At 42.5% G+C, this 15,413-nt stretch overlaps 1 protein-coding gene across 2 annotated transcripts in view; it reads right to left on the bottom strand.

The window, feature by feature from the left end:
- Positions 1-15,413, bottom strand: part of arhgef18b (rho/rac guanine nucleotide exchange factor (GEF) 18b) — a 47,235-nt gene that overhangs the window by 12,497 nt on the left and 19,325 nt on the right. For both annotated transcript variants that reach the window (XM_084355940.1, XM_084355941.1), the window contains 19 exons: positions 14,015-14,082; positions 12,743-12,788; positions 11,465-11,666; positions 10,793-10,899; positions 8,882-9,022; positions 8,167-8,417; positions 7,740-7,865; positions 7,492-7,609; positions 7,144-7,398; positions 6,941-7,017; positions 6,528-6,706; positions 6,300-6,373; positions 5,828-6,013; positions 5,481-5,636; positions 5,014-5,129; positions 4,402-4,470; positions 4,180-4,227; positions 3,809-4,072; positions 3,077-3,226 (listed from right to left, as the gene is read on the bottom strand). In XM_084355940.1, the coding sequence (XP_084212066.1) occupies positions 3,077-3,226; positions 3,809-4,072; positions 4,180-4,227; positions 4,402-4,470; positions 5,014-5,129; positions 5,481-5,636; positions 5,828-6,013; positions 6,300-6,373; positions 6,528-6,706; positions 6,941-7,017; positions 7,144-7,398; positions 7,492-7,609; positions 7,740-7,865; positions 8,167-8,417; positions 8,882-9,022; positions 10,793-10,899; positions 11,465-11,666; positions 12,743-12,788; positions 14,015-14,082 (2,633 nt within the window). The remainder of the gene's footprint in view (positions 1-3,076; positions 3,227-3,808; positions 4,073-4,179; positions 4,228-4,401; positions 4,471-5,013; positions 5,130-5,480; positions 5,637-5,827; positions 6,014-6,299; positions 6,374-6,527; positions 6,707-6,940; positions 7,018-7,143; positions 7,399-7,491; positions 7,610-7,739; positions 7,866-8,166; positions 8,418-8,881; positions 9,023-10,792; positions 10,900-11,464; positions 11,667-12,742; positions 12,789-14,014; positions 14,083-15,413) is intronic.

The following is a 15,413-nucleotide window of genomic DNA, read 5'->3' as shown; positions in this document are numbered from 1 at the left end:
TAGGTCTAGATGTGGCCTGCTTCAAGCCCCATCTTGCCATCCATGTAACAAACAAACAAACCGTGCAGCAGTCTTCACCATCCCTGTTTGGGTGAAGGCCTCTGTAATTATCGGGTCGCTGCATTACTCATCAAGCAGATTAGGTCAATTCAGCCCGAGGCTCCTTTGCTTCACAACACCAGAGGCTGTGGTTTTCCAGGAGTCACTGTGAAGTGTTCTAGGTAGGCCTCACAGTCAAAGGCCTGTCTTCAGTAACCAGTAATGAGACGATAAACGCAATAACTCATGTCAGCTGGTTGTGTTGTGTACGTCTCGACTCAAGACTCCAGTTAACTGAAGGCTAAAGCATGTCGCTGAAAGGTGAAACCTCTGGGACGGTAGACAGGCAGCCAGATGTCTGAGGATGTAGTAGATGAACAATGTTTTGGGACAAGTCAGGGCTCTGTTATCTGTCAGTTACTCAGCTTGGTATGCAGGGTGAAGAGGCACTGACCAATCAGAGATAACTGTCAGACATAAAGCAGGTAGGAATGTCAGACAGCACAGAGCGACTGCAGACAGCCTCGAACAGAAAGACACATCTCTGTGTGAGCATCAGTATCAGTGCAGCACTGGTCGAAAGCTCATCAGGTGATTAATCCAACTACTTGGACAGCGATCCGGTTTGTACACATACTGATGGATTTTCTTTTCTTAGGAAGCAGGAAAGAAAGGAGAAGACACTGACTCACGTAGCAGAAACGTTTCGGTTTTCTTATACAGTACATAGCAGCATTAGTCAGAGTGACCAATCCCATCACAAGGTGTGTTTTACATCCTCCTGGCGATATAATTATGTGTGTGACTCAGGCAGTGGAGCTGACGTTCATGTTCAAGCTCCTCTCCTTTCTCGTTTCAGACGTTTTATCCAACAATTTTATCAAAATATCTCTTAAAAAAATGATCATGAAATAGATCAAATCCAAACTAACCATAAGTTCCACAATAATAATACAAACTATAACCGATGGAGTCAGTGGTAGAACAGCAACTTGCCTATTCTGCAAAGTAAAATGACTGTCTTTGTCAAAAGGAGTTTGGTGGCTTTGAAAAGAGTGATGCAATGGCTTCAGTTTCCCCGTCGGGGAGGGCTGTAAGGCGAGCAAGGTAAACTGGTGAAAATACTCTAAATATAGCTTGTTTTTTAAGTGGTCAAAATGTGTTTTTCTGCAGCCTCGGTTTTCAGCAGACAAAGGTTTAGTATTTCATGCAACCCCAGTTAAAAAAATCCGAACTATCCCCTTAAAAGGTTCATGAGCGGGGCATATGATGATTGAATGATTACGAATCAATTATGCCTTAAAACATTACCACAATATTGCAGGGTAGTTCAGCAAAAACTACTTATGGCAATAAGATACAATTTTGAAAAATACTTTTTAATTCATGATGAAATATGGATGCATTTTTTATCAATTTTCTTTTGTCAGGTCTTTCATTTCCTGTACTAACCAAAAAAAAAAAAGAAATTAGTCATGCTTTATCAAATAAAAAATTCTTAAATTATTTTACTCATAATACATATCTATATCTATATCTATATCTATATTGTGTTATAAAATTACATATACCACAAACTTCGATTTTCTCCATCTCACCCATTCCTAAGAATTAAAAACAACTCTTACACATTAGTCTCCATCTTCTTGTTTTGATATGCAGATAAAGTCTACAGTTACCTTCGCCTCCCTTCAGCTGGTCACAGAGAATGCAAATCGACCAACTGTGATGGTGGCACGCACCTTTAGAAAACACTAAAGGCTGATATTAAGTAACTTCACTGTAGCTCCTTGACAGATCTGTTAGCAGCGGGCATGAAATTACAGTCAGTGGATCTTTCTCAAAGCTCCTCTCCCATGAAACTCACAAACAATGACCCGCATTGTAATGCAAGGAGAGAAAGAGGGATACGAGTAAGGAAACACAGGCAGGAGAGAGGAGGAGAAGAGGTAGGAGAAAGACTGCTCCCTGCGTAGGTGGATTCCTGAGCCGAGTGGTTAGGGATGTATTCAGCTGTATGTTTATCATTATGCCCATCTATGAAACAGGCAGTGGGAGCGGAAATCAAGTTCGTTCAGCAGATGTGTCTTTCTTCTGTATATTATTTACTGGTAATGTGTGCAGATGTTAGAAAAATTAGACTGATGAACAATTACAAAACAGTTTGAGACTAACGTGAGATGAATGAGACAGACATTTAGTGCCTTGAAGTGAAGAAGACTGGCAAGATTGTAAGTGCGAACAATCTTGCAGCTCATGTATTAAATATGTTCGCTTCTTCAGTATTTCAGATGCTTCAGTACCTTAGAAGGGTGGGGACAGGATTCATGTCAAACAGAGTGCCACGGTAGGGAAGGGTTTGGAAAATGATGCAACTAAACAGCAAAAAGTGAAGCCAGAGCAAGACGGGAAAGCCCCTTCCTATTCTTTGTCTTGTGAGTAATGGTCACCGGCAGCATTTTTCCTGGTATCACCTCTTTACCTCACTGTCACCCAGCACCCCGCCCTTGTCCTCATTTTACAATTTATTACACTCAACTTTAAAGGTGCCGCAGTTTACTCTTTTATGACCTGCAATTTAGTGTCATAATTTTCAAAAGCATTTTTACATCTGCCAAGGAGGTTGTGTTTTCAGCTGTGTTTGTTTGTTGGTTGGTTTGACAACAAGATTACACAAAAACTACTGAATGGATTTCCACAGAACTTGGATGGAGGGCGTGTTTTTCAGCATTGTTGTTAACTTGCCAGGGGAATAATGCATGGACCTTGGTGAAAAAAAGCAGACGTATTTAAGTTTAGGTTGTAGCTATGAGTGAGTACAATTTGTTTAGCTCAAGCTTCATTTCTAGTTTCTGCTTGTACGTCCATTTGCTCCTTTAATTCTTAAAGCTAAAACATTTTGAGCAATTGAATTTTGTCCACCTGCAACAGCTAGTTGACTAGTCTTGTATATACAGTGAGCCTTTCCCCCAAACATAAGGCATACTGTGAGTGTGTATTTTGTTATGGCCATCATCGCCACCACAGGATCCCTCACCTCAATAGTCTTCCTCTTGATCTTCTTCTGGTGTTCCAGGCGTTCCTTTTCTTTCTCCACAGCTCTGGTGGACTCTCTCAGTCTCTCCAGGTCTTTCTGGTATGTCTCCCTCTGACTCTCCAGCTCCTTCCTCTCCTCTGCCAGATGCTCCTGCATCAAAAGAGCACGCCATGTTGAGTTGAAATGTTTTTAGAGGTACCTTGATATCTTAGAATATAACCTGTATTCGTTTAAATTACTTGTCAGTGGAGACTGTGTGAGAGCCAGGATGCTAATCATTGGCCTATCTTTTTGGATGTTCAGTGTTATTTCTGGTCAGAGATGCAGAATATTGGAAAGCACATTTATACGAGAAATACCATTCCAGTTTACAACACTTCAGGAAACTTGAATGAGATTATTTTTTGTAGTTGGTGAAATGTTCTCAATTATCCTCAAATTTTTTTTTATTTAAAAAAAAAAAAAAAAAAAATGAAATAACTTAAACGACTTCAATGAACTTGAAATACAATTTGAGGCCCTTTGTGTAGATGTCAAAAAACACTGCAGAACAGCTTTTTGTTTCATTACAAATGACACACAGAACAATGATGACAATCATTCCATGAAATATAAAAATATATAAAAATGAAGTATAAACCAGAGAAGCAAGGTCATCAAACCATCCTTCCACATATATATCAAGCCATTTAAATCTGTTCCACAGCCCTCAGGTGGGACAGAGAACTTCACCTCCAGTCGTCTGCACTCCTCCTCCCTCTGTCGGAGCCTGGCCTCGGTGGCCTCGTCTTGGTGGCGGTGCCGCTCCCTCTCCCTCTCCCAGCGGTGCTGCTCCTGCCGGTGCTGAGACTGCAGCTTGTGGAAGCTGGCCAGCTCCTCTCTCTGCAGGGCTAAAGTCCGCTGTTTCTCCTGCTCCAGGAGCACGTTCCCTCTGTGGCGGCCCGGCACGGAGGCCCGCTGCAGCTCAATGTGACTGTCCCACTGTGATATGATGGCCTGAAGACGGGGACAGGAGAAAAATAAATTAAGAATGTGTGTATTATTTTAACACAAACATACAGAATACACCTCATGTTTCTGTGAGACATCAGTGACAGTAATACCTGCAGACTGTAGAGCCTTTGGGAGAGCATCAGCACTCTGTCAAAGAACTATAATGGAGACAACGGGAAAAGTTAGACCATAATCAAATAAACACAAGCATCACCAAATCAACATTTTATTGAATTAGCAAACTTCTCATTGGTGCATCTTTCCAGTCCAGCTGGCATGGCAATGAATACCAACTCTGGCAGTGTTTTGTAGCACAAGGTGACAGACTTTACCTCAGCCTCGGGGAAGGAGTCGGACCAGATGCGGTTCCATCTGGGAGGAGAACAGCAGCTCTCATCAACCTGGGCAACAACAGTCAGACAGCGTGTCAGGAAATAACATGTGTCAGGCTACAGATCTTATTTTCTGCTACAATCCAAAATAAAAATAATATAAAAATGTTGTTGAGGGAACCAGGGTGATGCTAGATTTTGGATTAGCCGACGAAAATTCATCTTCCCTGTCACAGTCTACTGTGCAAAATCTGTATGAACCTTTTCATCGCACTGTTACTCAGGTATCCTCAAAACAAGTCGTATCTTATTAGTTATATTTCGCCTGCCCGATCATTCTCAAAGAGCAGGATTTTCTGGAACATAAGTTAGTTCATTATTTTATCAAAGTTTGATCTATTCAATTACAAAGTGACGAGAGCGAGGCTAAAGTAAACATCACAACATGGAAACCTTCCAGGTGACTTTGTCTTGTATTACAATTTACAGGAAATAACAGTCTGACTCATCCTACATATACTGTCTGTGTGTGTGTGTGTGTGTGTGTGTGTGTGTGTGTGTGTGTGTGTGTGTGTGTGTGTGTGCGTGCTTGTGTGTGTGTTGAGCCCCTACCGTCTGCTCCAGGGTGTGGCTGTCGCAGAGGTCTTTGAGCTGAGGGTCAGAGCTGGCTCTCTGGCTTCTGTCTCTGTTTCTGGACTCGCCAGAAAAGTTCTTCTTCACACTGCCATCTGGCACAGACACACCGACACAGACACCAACACACACACACACACACACACGGACAAACACACACAAATAATGAAATGCATACATAGAGATGTGGACAGTTACAAACATTGCACAGAAACAACACACACATATACATGTAAAACTGCACCCATAGCTGTCTTGAAATCCTTTTGTTTTAGTTAGAAAAACATACTCATAAATTCAAACAATTCAAGGAATAGTCAAGAACAGTCTTTTATTTATTTTTATTTAAAATTCATAAGTTATTAATGGGATAAAAGCCACTGAAATACAACTTCAAATCCATTAGCTGGCAGACTTCTTGAGGGCATGGATTGTGCTGGACTCACTCTTACTGAGGATGGTGGGGCTGCTGTGGCTGCTGTCATAGCCCCCAAAGGTGTCCGCTCGCTTTGGCAGAACCCCAGAACCGCTCCCTTCCTCCTGCCGTGAGGTCGGAGACGCCTCCCTGACTCCAGACTGCAGCAGGTTCTGGAGGTTCTCCACTGAAGTGAGAGAGTAAACAAGTTAAGGCTGGACTCAGTGAAAGGTTAAGGGGAAAAAGAGGAAATTGAATAATGCTGATGAATTATTAAAGAGCTGCAGTGAGCGGTACATGAACATAGAAATCTGTGTGTAAAATTCACACAATGCCATGCCATGCCACTGTATCCAGTATCATGCAGCATTGTCCTACCCTCAGTGATGGCTCCTTTGAGCAGGGCCTCCCCCTGCTGGAGTTCTGAGGCGTCTCCTCGTAACAGGAGTCTGGACCGGGAAGCTGCGTCCTCCGCACCTACCACGGACTCTGCCAGGTCTGCAAACAGCTGCAGCTTCTCAGTTAATGCCTGCGCAATCACTGCATCCTTCTGGCTCAAACGTTCTACAAGGGGAACCATGACATAGAAAAAAAGAAAGACTTCATTCCTTAAACAATGGACGTGCTCACCTCTGCATCTTACCGAATATTTTTGAGCTTTGCTGCAAAGACATAAAATCTTTATGTCCTAAAACAGCTTCAATCTAATGAAATGTAATGCAGAGAAACAATTACCCACAACTTAAAGCGTAACAGTTTCAAGGTCAATATGAGACATGAGCACCACCTTGTGGCCAACTATATCTAGTGTTCCTTATGTACGTATGCTGTTAACTCGATCTGCAGTTACCTTGAAATTCTTTGAACCTGAAGGCTCGAGCCTCTTCCTCCTCACTGAACAGCCTCTCTTCTGTGTGAGGACAACTAAGAGGGGACAGGACAAGAAGCCATTACAGAAGGGGAGACAGAGAAAGCAAACTGAGTAAGAGGTTGACACAGTTTATTTATAAAACATTCTACAAAATGTAAACAATAGCAAAACACGGTTGTGTATTTATCCCGGTGTGTATGCAGCTACCTCTCAACAGCTTGTCTTATTTGTGTCATCCAAATGTTTCGCTCCTCCTTGGAGGTGGTGTGGATCTCGTACATCTCTGGTTCATTGGAGGAGGCACAGATAAGAAACATGGCCTTCTCCTCATGGGCCACTTCCCTGACGATCAGCTTCTGAAGAGAGATCACTGACGGCTTGTTGTCCTGAGCGGATAACAAGAAGGAGAGGAAGAAAAAAAGAGCGGAGAAAGCTTTTTATTACTTGTTCTTAGTAGTACTTAGTTGTTAAATTTGATGAATGACATTGACGAGGCTACAGTAAATTCTGTTCCCACTCACATCTTATTGCACATTGCTCGAGTGTTACTTATAAAGACATATTTTTTGTGTTTAACAGTACCATACTGAGAGAAAAGTTCAATCAGTTAAGTCACTCACCACTGTAGCAAATACATATCTCTGATCCTTCTCTTGTAGCAAGAGCAAAACATCTGACAAGAGAACTGCAAGAATATCTGGAGGGACAAAAACAGAAAACAAAAAAATAAATGACACATTATTTCGACTTCTGTCTGTGAGCCGGAAAGATGGAACATGACAGTAGATGCATAAGTACGTCTTGTTTTATCGTGCAGTACCACCTTTGAGCCTGCCAGAAGCAGCTTTCCAGTTGACTGTGCCCTCATGCAGCATCCGTCTCCTGCCCTGTGCCAGATCTTCCCTGCGAAACACTCGGCCATCTTTGATTTTCCCCAGTGCCTTTGGCTCCATCTTGTTGTGTATGTCTCGGAGTCGAGAGTTCTTCTCGTGGAGATTAACCAGCGTGTCGACCTGAACGATGGTGTCTTTAATCAGACCCAGCGACCGAGTCAGGTCCTCATGCTCCTCTGTACCGGCTAGAGACGGAAAATACATTTGATGATTTAAAGATACAGCAACATGAAAAGATAATTAGATAAGAGTACTCTCTTTAAGAAAAATATATTTACCTTCAGTGTTTTGCAGAATGCGCTCCACCAGTACTGGGTACTTGGTAATGCGCTGTGTCACTAACAGGATACACTCCGTCACTCCTAACCTCCGTACAATGGACAGGTTGTTAATTTTCTGAGAAGAAAAAAAATACATTGTTTAATTCACATTTATCAGACTGTAAGTGGTCTTCACATACTCTACTGGAGAGGTACTGTGGATCAAATCTGATGTCATGAATCACAAGACTGCTCAAGCGTCTCACCCGTATGATGTTTTGGAACTTCTTGTTGTTGTGCAGCTGTTCTTTGTAGTAGCTGACAGCCTCAGTGTGGTGACTGCAGAAATCTCCATAGCAGTCTTTCATCCTCTCGCCTACTTCACCCGAAAACTGGAGGGCAGAAAAGATAATGGTCAATCGGACAGCTCTGTGGTTGTGTGCTGGCTAATACTGCGCCTCTGCTGCTTACATATAATTTGTGCATCATATTGTGCACCAGTGCTCAAGAAATCAGTGCTGGGTGTTTGTTAGGGCTGATGGATATGATACCTTTACAAGAAATTGCAGCCTCTTGTGATTTGGATATAGCACTTGCCATATTATGATACTCATATATTTCAATTAAATCTGCATCCCCAGTGTTTGTCTGAATGCATGTTCTTGTTGGACATGTTACGCATCTCCTCCCCACCTGTGCGATCAGAATGTCTGCCACTCTGTTGACAGTGTAGTTCCTATCACCGGGTGAGACAAGGTTTTCTCGCTGCCGCTCTTTTAGACGAGACAGGAAATGTGTGTGGAGCTCAAGGAGGTTTTCCAAGCGGGGGAACAGACAATCCAATCTGCCCGCGTCCATCTGGAGGTTCTCCTTCAACTCCCGGACGTACACATGCAGCATAATCTTCAGCGTTCGCACATGGTGCATCTCGGTCTGCATCAGCTCTGTGCAATGACATTAAGCTACATGTTTATGTTCTGACATGTAAAGCACATATATAAAATTCATCGCAGTGTTTTGGATTGGCTCACAAAGGGTGCCTCATTCCCTCCAAACCTTCCATAACCTATTTTTCTCATATTTCTTCCTTGTACATACACCTGACTAAGGTTGCTCCTTCAAATAGTCTGAAAATTTAAGAAGCACTTTTACACTTTGCAAATCAAAGTCTGTTTACTGCTTCAGAGGAGTACGACTCCAATTGCAAAAAAAGTTGTATAAAGCCTTTTGTGACTCCAGAGGGCGCTGCAGAAAATCTGATATATTGCCTTGAGTGATGTCATTTGAGTCTGTAGAAGATGGAGCAAAAAAAAAAATGTCCACCATGAGTCTGACAATGTTAATCAAGTGCGGTGCCATATCAGCGGAGTACACAGGTGTGACCGAAGATCTAAGAAATCACACTTACCGTATATCACATCCTGTCTCTTCACCATTTCTTTAGAGAGTTTCTTAACATGCTGCTGGTCAACTGCTAAACTCCACGACTCTGCCTCCAGGTCCAGAGCGTCAGACTCCAGATCAGCCCGCACTGCTGCATAGTGAGCGTCTGAGGAGAGGAGCAGAGGCATTACAAAAAACTACTACGGATATGGATGATAGTTTAACAAAGTTAGGGGCCTGTGCTTAGGTCAGAGGTTAAGTTCAGCAACAGCACCCATGGGAGAATACAGTCTTGGCTGTGCAGCTAAAGGTTGGTCTCATCAACAATAAGGAGAGGCTTACTCTTAAACTCCTTCAAAATGATTGATGACACAAAATGAACAGATGTTGTAAACTCAAGTCTTCTAATGGCTTTTACTGAATTTTGTATCATTCATAGATGAACTTAATGTTTCGTCTTTTTATGTTTTGGCAGGGCTGAAAATGATAGATGGATAAAGTGACAAGGCAATATGAACGAAGTAATCTTGACTCAACAATGCAATTTGTCCATCTTTTGTTTGTTAATCCCAAACTTTTTAAAGTCTTAAATATAAGGCTCTATCTGTCAAACTTTGGAAGAATCAGCCCATGATTATGAGACTACTGTGAGTGTATGAGATTAACAGTCTAGTCATAACAGCAAAATGCTCTGTAAGAGTCAAAGATCTGTGTATAAATAAAAGGAGATTTAGCTCAGAGGTGGTACAAAAGAATGAGGTCTAGTTATTTTTATCTATTCATTGCTTTCGTCTGAGCACATCTTAACCTGGGAGTTGCATAGTTTTGGAGATATCAGTCATAGAGATGTCTGGATTCTCTCCAATATAATGGAACTGGATGGCACTTGTGCTGCTCACAGCAAAAAAAAAAACAACATTGGAAAAACTCAACAGCAATGTCTCCAGAAATCATTAACCTGGTACTCAAGATTATCCACAGAACTTGTTGTGAGCAGTTTCATGTTCTTTCTGTATCACCGTGCCGAAGGAAACATTAGATGAGCTGCACCTTTAGCTAGCTTAGTTGGCCAATTGTCCTCGAGCAAACGCACACTTCCTTCTGCGAGGTGATTCAGTTTGTGAATGTAGTTTGGCACAAAGACAATAATTCCCACATGAAACTGTTCACATCAAGGTCTGTGGACTATTTCGAGTAACCGGGTCATGATTTCTGGAAGAGACATTGCTGTTGAGTTTTTCTTAAGTTATCTATTGGCGCTCTGGTTCCATTATATTCCAGAAAAAGCGGACATCTTTACAGCAAATATCTCCAAAACTCAGCGACTCACACCAAAACAATCTAGATGGATAAAAAGCACTACAGGTAAGAGGAAAAATATGTATTTTTGATAACTGTCCCTTTAAAAAAAAGTGTTTGTGGCCAAGATTCTGTACCGATATCATCATTATAGTGCCTATAATGGAAAGTACATACAAGACAGTAACCGTAATGTTGTGCTGCATGCTTTGGTTAAGTGTCCCTCAGACATCGTCAACTTATTTTTTATGCTCTTGCTTCAGTAATACACTGTAAAGCACCAGAGAGGGAAAATAAGCTGCTCCTGAGTGACAGAGTGTGTGTCTGTTAAACAATAAACCACAGAAAAGGTCAGCTGGGAGAAAAAGATGGTGCAGTCGCTTTTTGTATGTGGAAAGCTAGCACCTGGGTAGCCTGTCTCTCTCTCCCACACACTCTGGAGCTTAATGAGAAGGGTGAGGTCACCCCTGACTTCACAAAATACTCTCCACACTCTCCTCCCTGCATTTAAGAAAACTCCTCGAAAACAAACTATCACTCTGCACTCAGGCGAATGCTTAGATCATAGAGGACTGAAGAGGCTCAGAAAAAGTAGTTGAGTTTCAAGTTCCATCCACACCTCGGTCGGTCAACTCACCTTCAACGATGATGGACTCGGTGGTGGAGGGAGCGAGTGAAATGGCATCTTCGTTGCAGCGTTTGGAGCGGAGAGCATCGGTCTCATCCATCTCCCCGGGGAGGGATCTGAGGGACGACAACCACAGGTCCAAGGTGGCGTACATGCTGACACTAATACAACTTAATCCCACTTGGCTTTGCTAGTCGAAATAATCATCAATGTTCAAATTAGACAGAAAGAAAGAGTCCAACATTTTTCTTTCCGCTTTCCTACCGACTCCCTGTCTTCTGCTCGTTTACACCTTCCCTATGCCTTTGTCTCCCTCTCCCTCTCCCACTGCCTTACAATCTCCCTACACACTTTTCTTAGCGATGCAGCGGAAAAGTGGTCCACTTCTAAGACACGTCTAGTCTCGGTTGTTCTATTAGAAAAGACAGCTTGCCTTGATATGTCAACTATAAATACACACCTTACGATGGCATACAGAAAATAGTACTTCAGCAGCAAAGAAACTAAAAATAACCAGCATTAATATACAGCAAATGCTGTAAACATCTACAGTATCATAGATGTGAGAGAGCTCGTTTTTGTGGTGGTTCATAAGCAATCTTTTTAAAATGAAGTCACAAAGAAAGAGAGAAACCCAAAAAAGGCCTTCAGTGGAGGACTGAAAAAGTCAGAGATGCTCACCCTGAACTGTTGTGGTCACGGAGGCTGTAGCCAAGGCTGGAGGCAGGGGCTGCGGTAGAGCTAGTGGTTTGGGTGGCAGTCGGCTGAGTGCTAGGTCCCCACGGACTAATGGTCATGCCTGGGGTGCTGAGAAAACCTGGGTGGCCATCCAGGGCCTGTAATGAGGCTGGGCCCAAATGCTCTCTGTCCCGATCCTTCAGCGCTGTGGAGGACAGACGAGAGAGGAGTGAACGGTGGAAATGAGAAGATGCGGAGGAGGAACGTGAGGAGAAAGGAGGACAGGACAGAGAGAAAGGAGAAGATGACTGGTGAGGAAAAGAGGAGGAGGAGGTGGGTGGACGGGTGTTTGACTCCTGTCGACACCAGTGTCTTTTCTGCCCAGATCGTGGCAGGGATCGGAAGACTCGGCAGGTGATCAGGTCTCGGTGCATCAACACTCGAACGCCGACACGTCTGGACAGACCCCACGATAAGGCGGAGGAAGATGGGGAAGAGGACGAGGATGGTTTAGCAGTCGCGGAGCAACCGCTGGAGGTGCCTGTGGTTCGGGTAGCAGCTTTAGTAACAGCTAGCTCCATTGGAAATGTCTCAAACTAGCAGGAGTTGCAGAGGGAGGAATGCAGCAACCCAAAGTCCAAGGTAAGGTAGAATGGTCTCTGTTGCATTATAACTAGATATTAATAAAATTTAAGTGATGTGCCTCCGCTGGTGTAGAGAACGTGGACAGGCGGAGGATAGCATGGAGCCTGCTTTTATATCCTAGGTCCCTTACGTCTGGTATCTTCTAGAAGTACACCCTTGTTACATTTCTCCGACCCCCTGCACAAACTACTGATTGAAACCAGGTGTGTCTCGGCGGACTCCAGCTGTTCAGAGGAGAATAACAACTGCTACAGGAGATTAACTTAAGCTGCTGCTGCTGCCTCCTGTGGGTTCAATTACATGCAACAGGAGCTGCTGACTGTTAAAGTAGAAAACAATATTACTTGAACTGAACCAAGGGTTAATGACTTTACTGGTCTCAACAACGGCTAATTATCACCTAATTATTATGTAAGAAGACACACACACACACACACACCAAAGAAGATCCAGACCCACGTATCACTTATCACACAAATACAGTCGTGTTCATCTTTTTTAATCCTCTCCAAGCCACCAGAGAGTGAACCAGCTTTTTAATTTGACACATAGGGACCAAAACATCTAATCAATACACCTACCTGCTTCAAGTGACACTGTAGTTAGTGGGATTCACAAGGTGTGTACTGTTCTTACCAAAGTGAGGAGATCCTGATGAGCCAGTCCTCGGTACAGAGTCTCTCTGCGTGGAGAAAATAAAGTAAGAGCATTATTCCAAGGCTTCTCTGTTGAGGTGCAACTGTATATGTGGAGGCTTTGTTGCTACATGGACGGTCCCCTTAAAGCTAATGCTCACCTCCTGAAAGATGTAACTGTAGAGCATAAAGTAGGGGCTAATGAAGAGAGTAAGACCTGTGGTTGCAGGTGCAGGAATTGCTTGTTGATGTTGAAAACATTTTGTAACGCAACCAAATCCCATTTCTTTCAACATATGATTAACGAACAACAATGTCTGACAATAACACGTGCATTTAGTGCCATAGTGGTGGGTTAAATCTATCCTATTAATTATGCAACTACAAATTCGATGTTGTTGGCACCTACTTCTTCCAATATATTGTTTCCTCTTACCTGTAGTGCTATTTATTAATCCAGACTGTTTTGGTGAGTTGCCAAATTTTGGAGATATTGGCTGTAGAGATGTCTGTTTTCTCTCCCGTACAATGGAACTAGATGGCACTCTTGTGGTGCTCAAAAAAATACATTTGAAAAAACTCAACAGCAATGTCTCATAATTAAGATAATAGACAGAGCTTGTTTTGAGCAGTTGTATGTATCATGTAGGAGCTATTTTCTTTCTGTATAACCACACAGAAGGAAGCGTGCATCTATTCACGTAGAAGAGGCTAGCTAACTAGGCCAACTACACTAGCATTACGTTACAGCTCACCCTTAATGTTTACATCCCACACTGTCACAAGTACAAGCCTCTCGTTCATGAGTAGATTCAAAACAAAATAGTTCCTACATGAAGCTGCTAACATCGAGGTCTGTGGATTATCTTGAGTAACCAGGCCATGATATCTGGAAAGAGACTTTGCTGTTAAGTTTTTTTTATGTATTTTTTTTTTCTGTATTCCAGAAAAGACATCTCCACATCTAGATGATAAATAGCACTACAGGCAAGAGTAAAAAATATGTATTTTTGATTTTTGGGCGCACTGTCTCTTTAAGCAAGTGTCACACCAATATTGCCTTTGTTCTTATTAATCGTTCTTATTAATTATTATAAAATATTCTTTTCACTCAATTAATTGTCAGTGCTACTGATCCAATGTCTGACCATGTAAATGTGTATATACATGGTATCTATGTCCAAAGCAATAGGACACAGTGGAAGTTAGGGTACTAGCGTGACATCGCTGTAGCCTTAGTCCTTGTTTTTCTGTGCTCCAGTGTTGTGTTTACCTTATTCCTGCTGCTGGTGCACTCGCCCAGCAGAGACTTGCAGCTCTTGTGAACGTTCACAGCACAATCTGAAAAAGAGCAGAACAGGAACACAGAATCAGTACTGCGTAAGACACAGAGGACACAGTACACAGAGACAACAGATGGGATGCTTGGATTGAATATGGATGGGAACTATGGCACAGCAAACCAATATTGAAATTTCAAAACCAATCCATCAGCCCCCGGAGGAGCTGTTCAAAGCAAAAAGGCTTTTTTAGCTGCCGCCATCAACAATCACAATGTCAAGTATTTGTTTTCAGATAAGTATTCTCATCACAAAGTGAAAGAAACACGTCTAGCTCCAGGAGGCTGGTGCAGCAGTAACACTGTGGCTACTGTTTGTTTACAAGACACAGAGTCAACCTGTAGGCAGGTCAGGAACTCCCTTTTTCTCAGTAATAAGTTTCTCATTTAGTCCACTTTCCTCCCTGTAAGGAAAACAAAGCTCCTGCTCAAGTTTAGATAGAATGACTGATTTTTATCTCTGCGGTTTAGCAGGGATACAAAACAGAGTTGTTTTGGAAAGCCTGGCTACTGTATAAGGTAAGCAGCAGAAGCCCTTCCTGAAGGACTCCAGGCAGCCCAAACAAATTAAGTTATCACTATGCAAATGCCTGATCCCAACCGAGGCAGGTAAAACCAGACTGACGTGGACAAAAAGCACATGGCCTTCAATGCAAAACATAAACGGTATACAGATGTACGCAAGTACAGAAATGCATATACACTAAAAAGAGAGTCGCCTGATTTGTTGCAACAGACTTCAGCTGGCTGCAAGTGGGCCTCTCAAAAAAAGGAAGAACATGTCAGACATTAGACTCAGTGTCGTTGTTTTTCATGTATTAAACTGCTCAGACTTATTATTTTAAAAGGAACAAGGATCTTAGTGTCTTTATTTCCAGTTTAACAATTACCATGCATTTTCTCAAACATGCATTTTGTTCAAACTTGACCAGTAACTCCTGTTTATAGCAAGTGAGCAGGTTTCCCCGACACTGCCCCCTTTACATTTACCATGTTACACAGTGGACAGGGCAGTAAGGTGATTGTTTGGATCTGGTTGCATAGCTTGTTGACAAAGGTGGCACAGCTGTGAACAACACAGTTTAAACAGGACCCACACTAGCAACTTCCACTAACTGCTGCACAGGCTAATGTAAAGGCCTCTGTTGCTTATTCTCCTTCTGTGTGCTGGCACAATGGAGACAATGACAAAAAAAATCTTCTTCCTGCGCAGTAAAGCCATGAAGCAGTGAGAGATTATTTGCGTGTGGAGGAATAAATGACAGATGCATATATAAGTCCTTTATGTTAGAGAGTGTAAGTGTCATCTAATATTTCCTCTGTGATGCAGTTT

Source organism: Pagrus pagrus (genome assembly GCF_965226575.1).
Source record: "Pagrus pagrus genome assembly, chromosome: 6".
Lineage (NCBI taxonomy): Eukaryota > Metazoa > Chordata > Actinopteri > Spariformes > Sparidae > Pagrus > Pagrus pagrus.
Note: the sequence above shows the minus strand (reverse complement) of the source record. Positions and strands in the feature narration are given on the sequence as shown.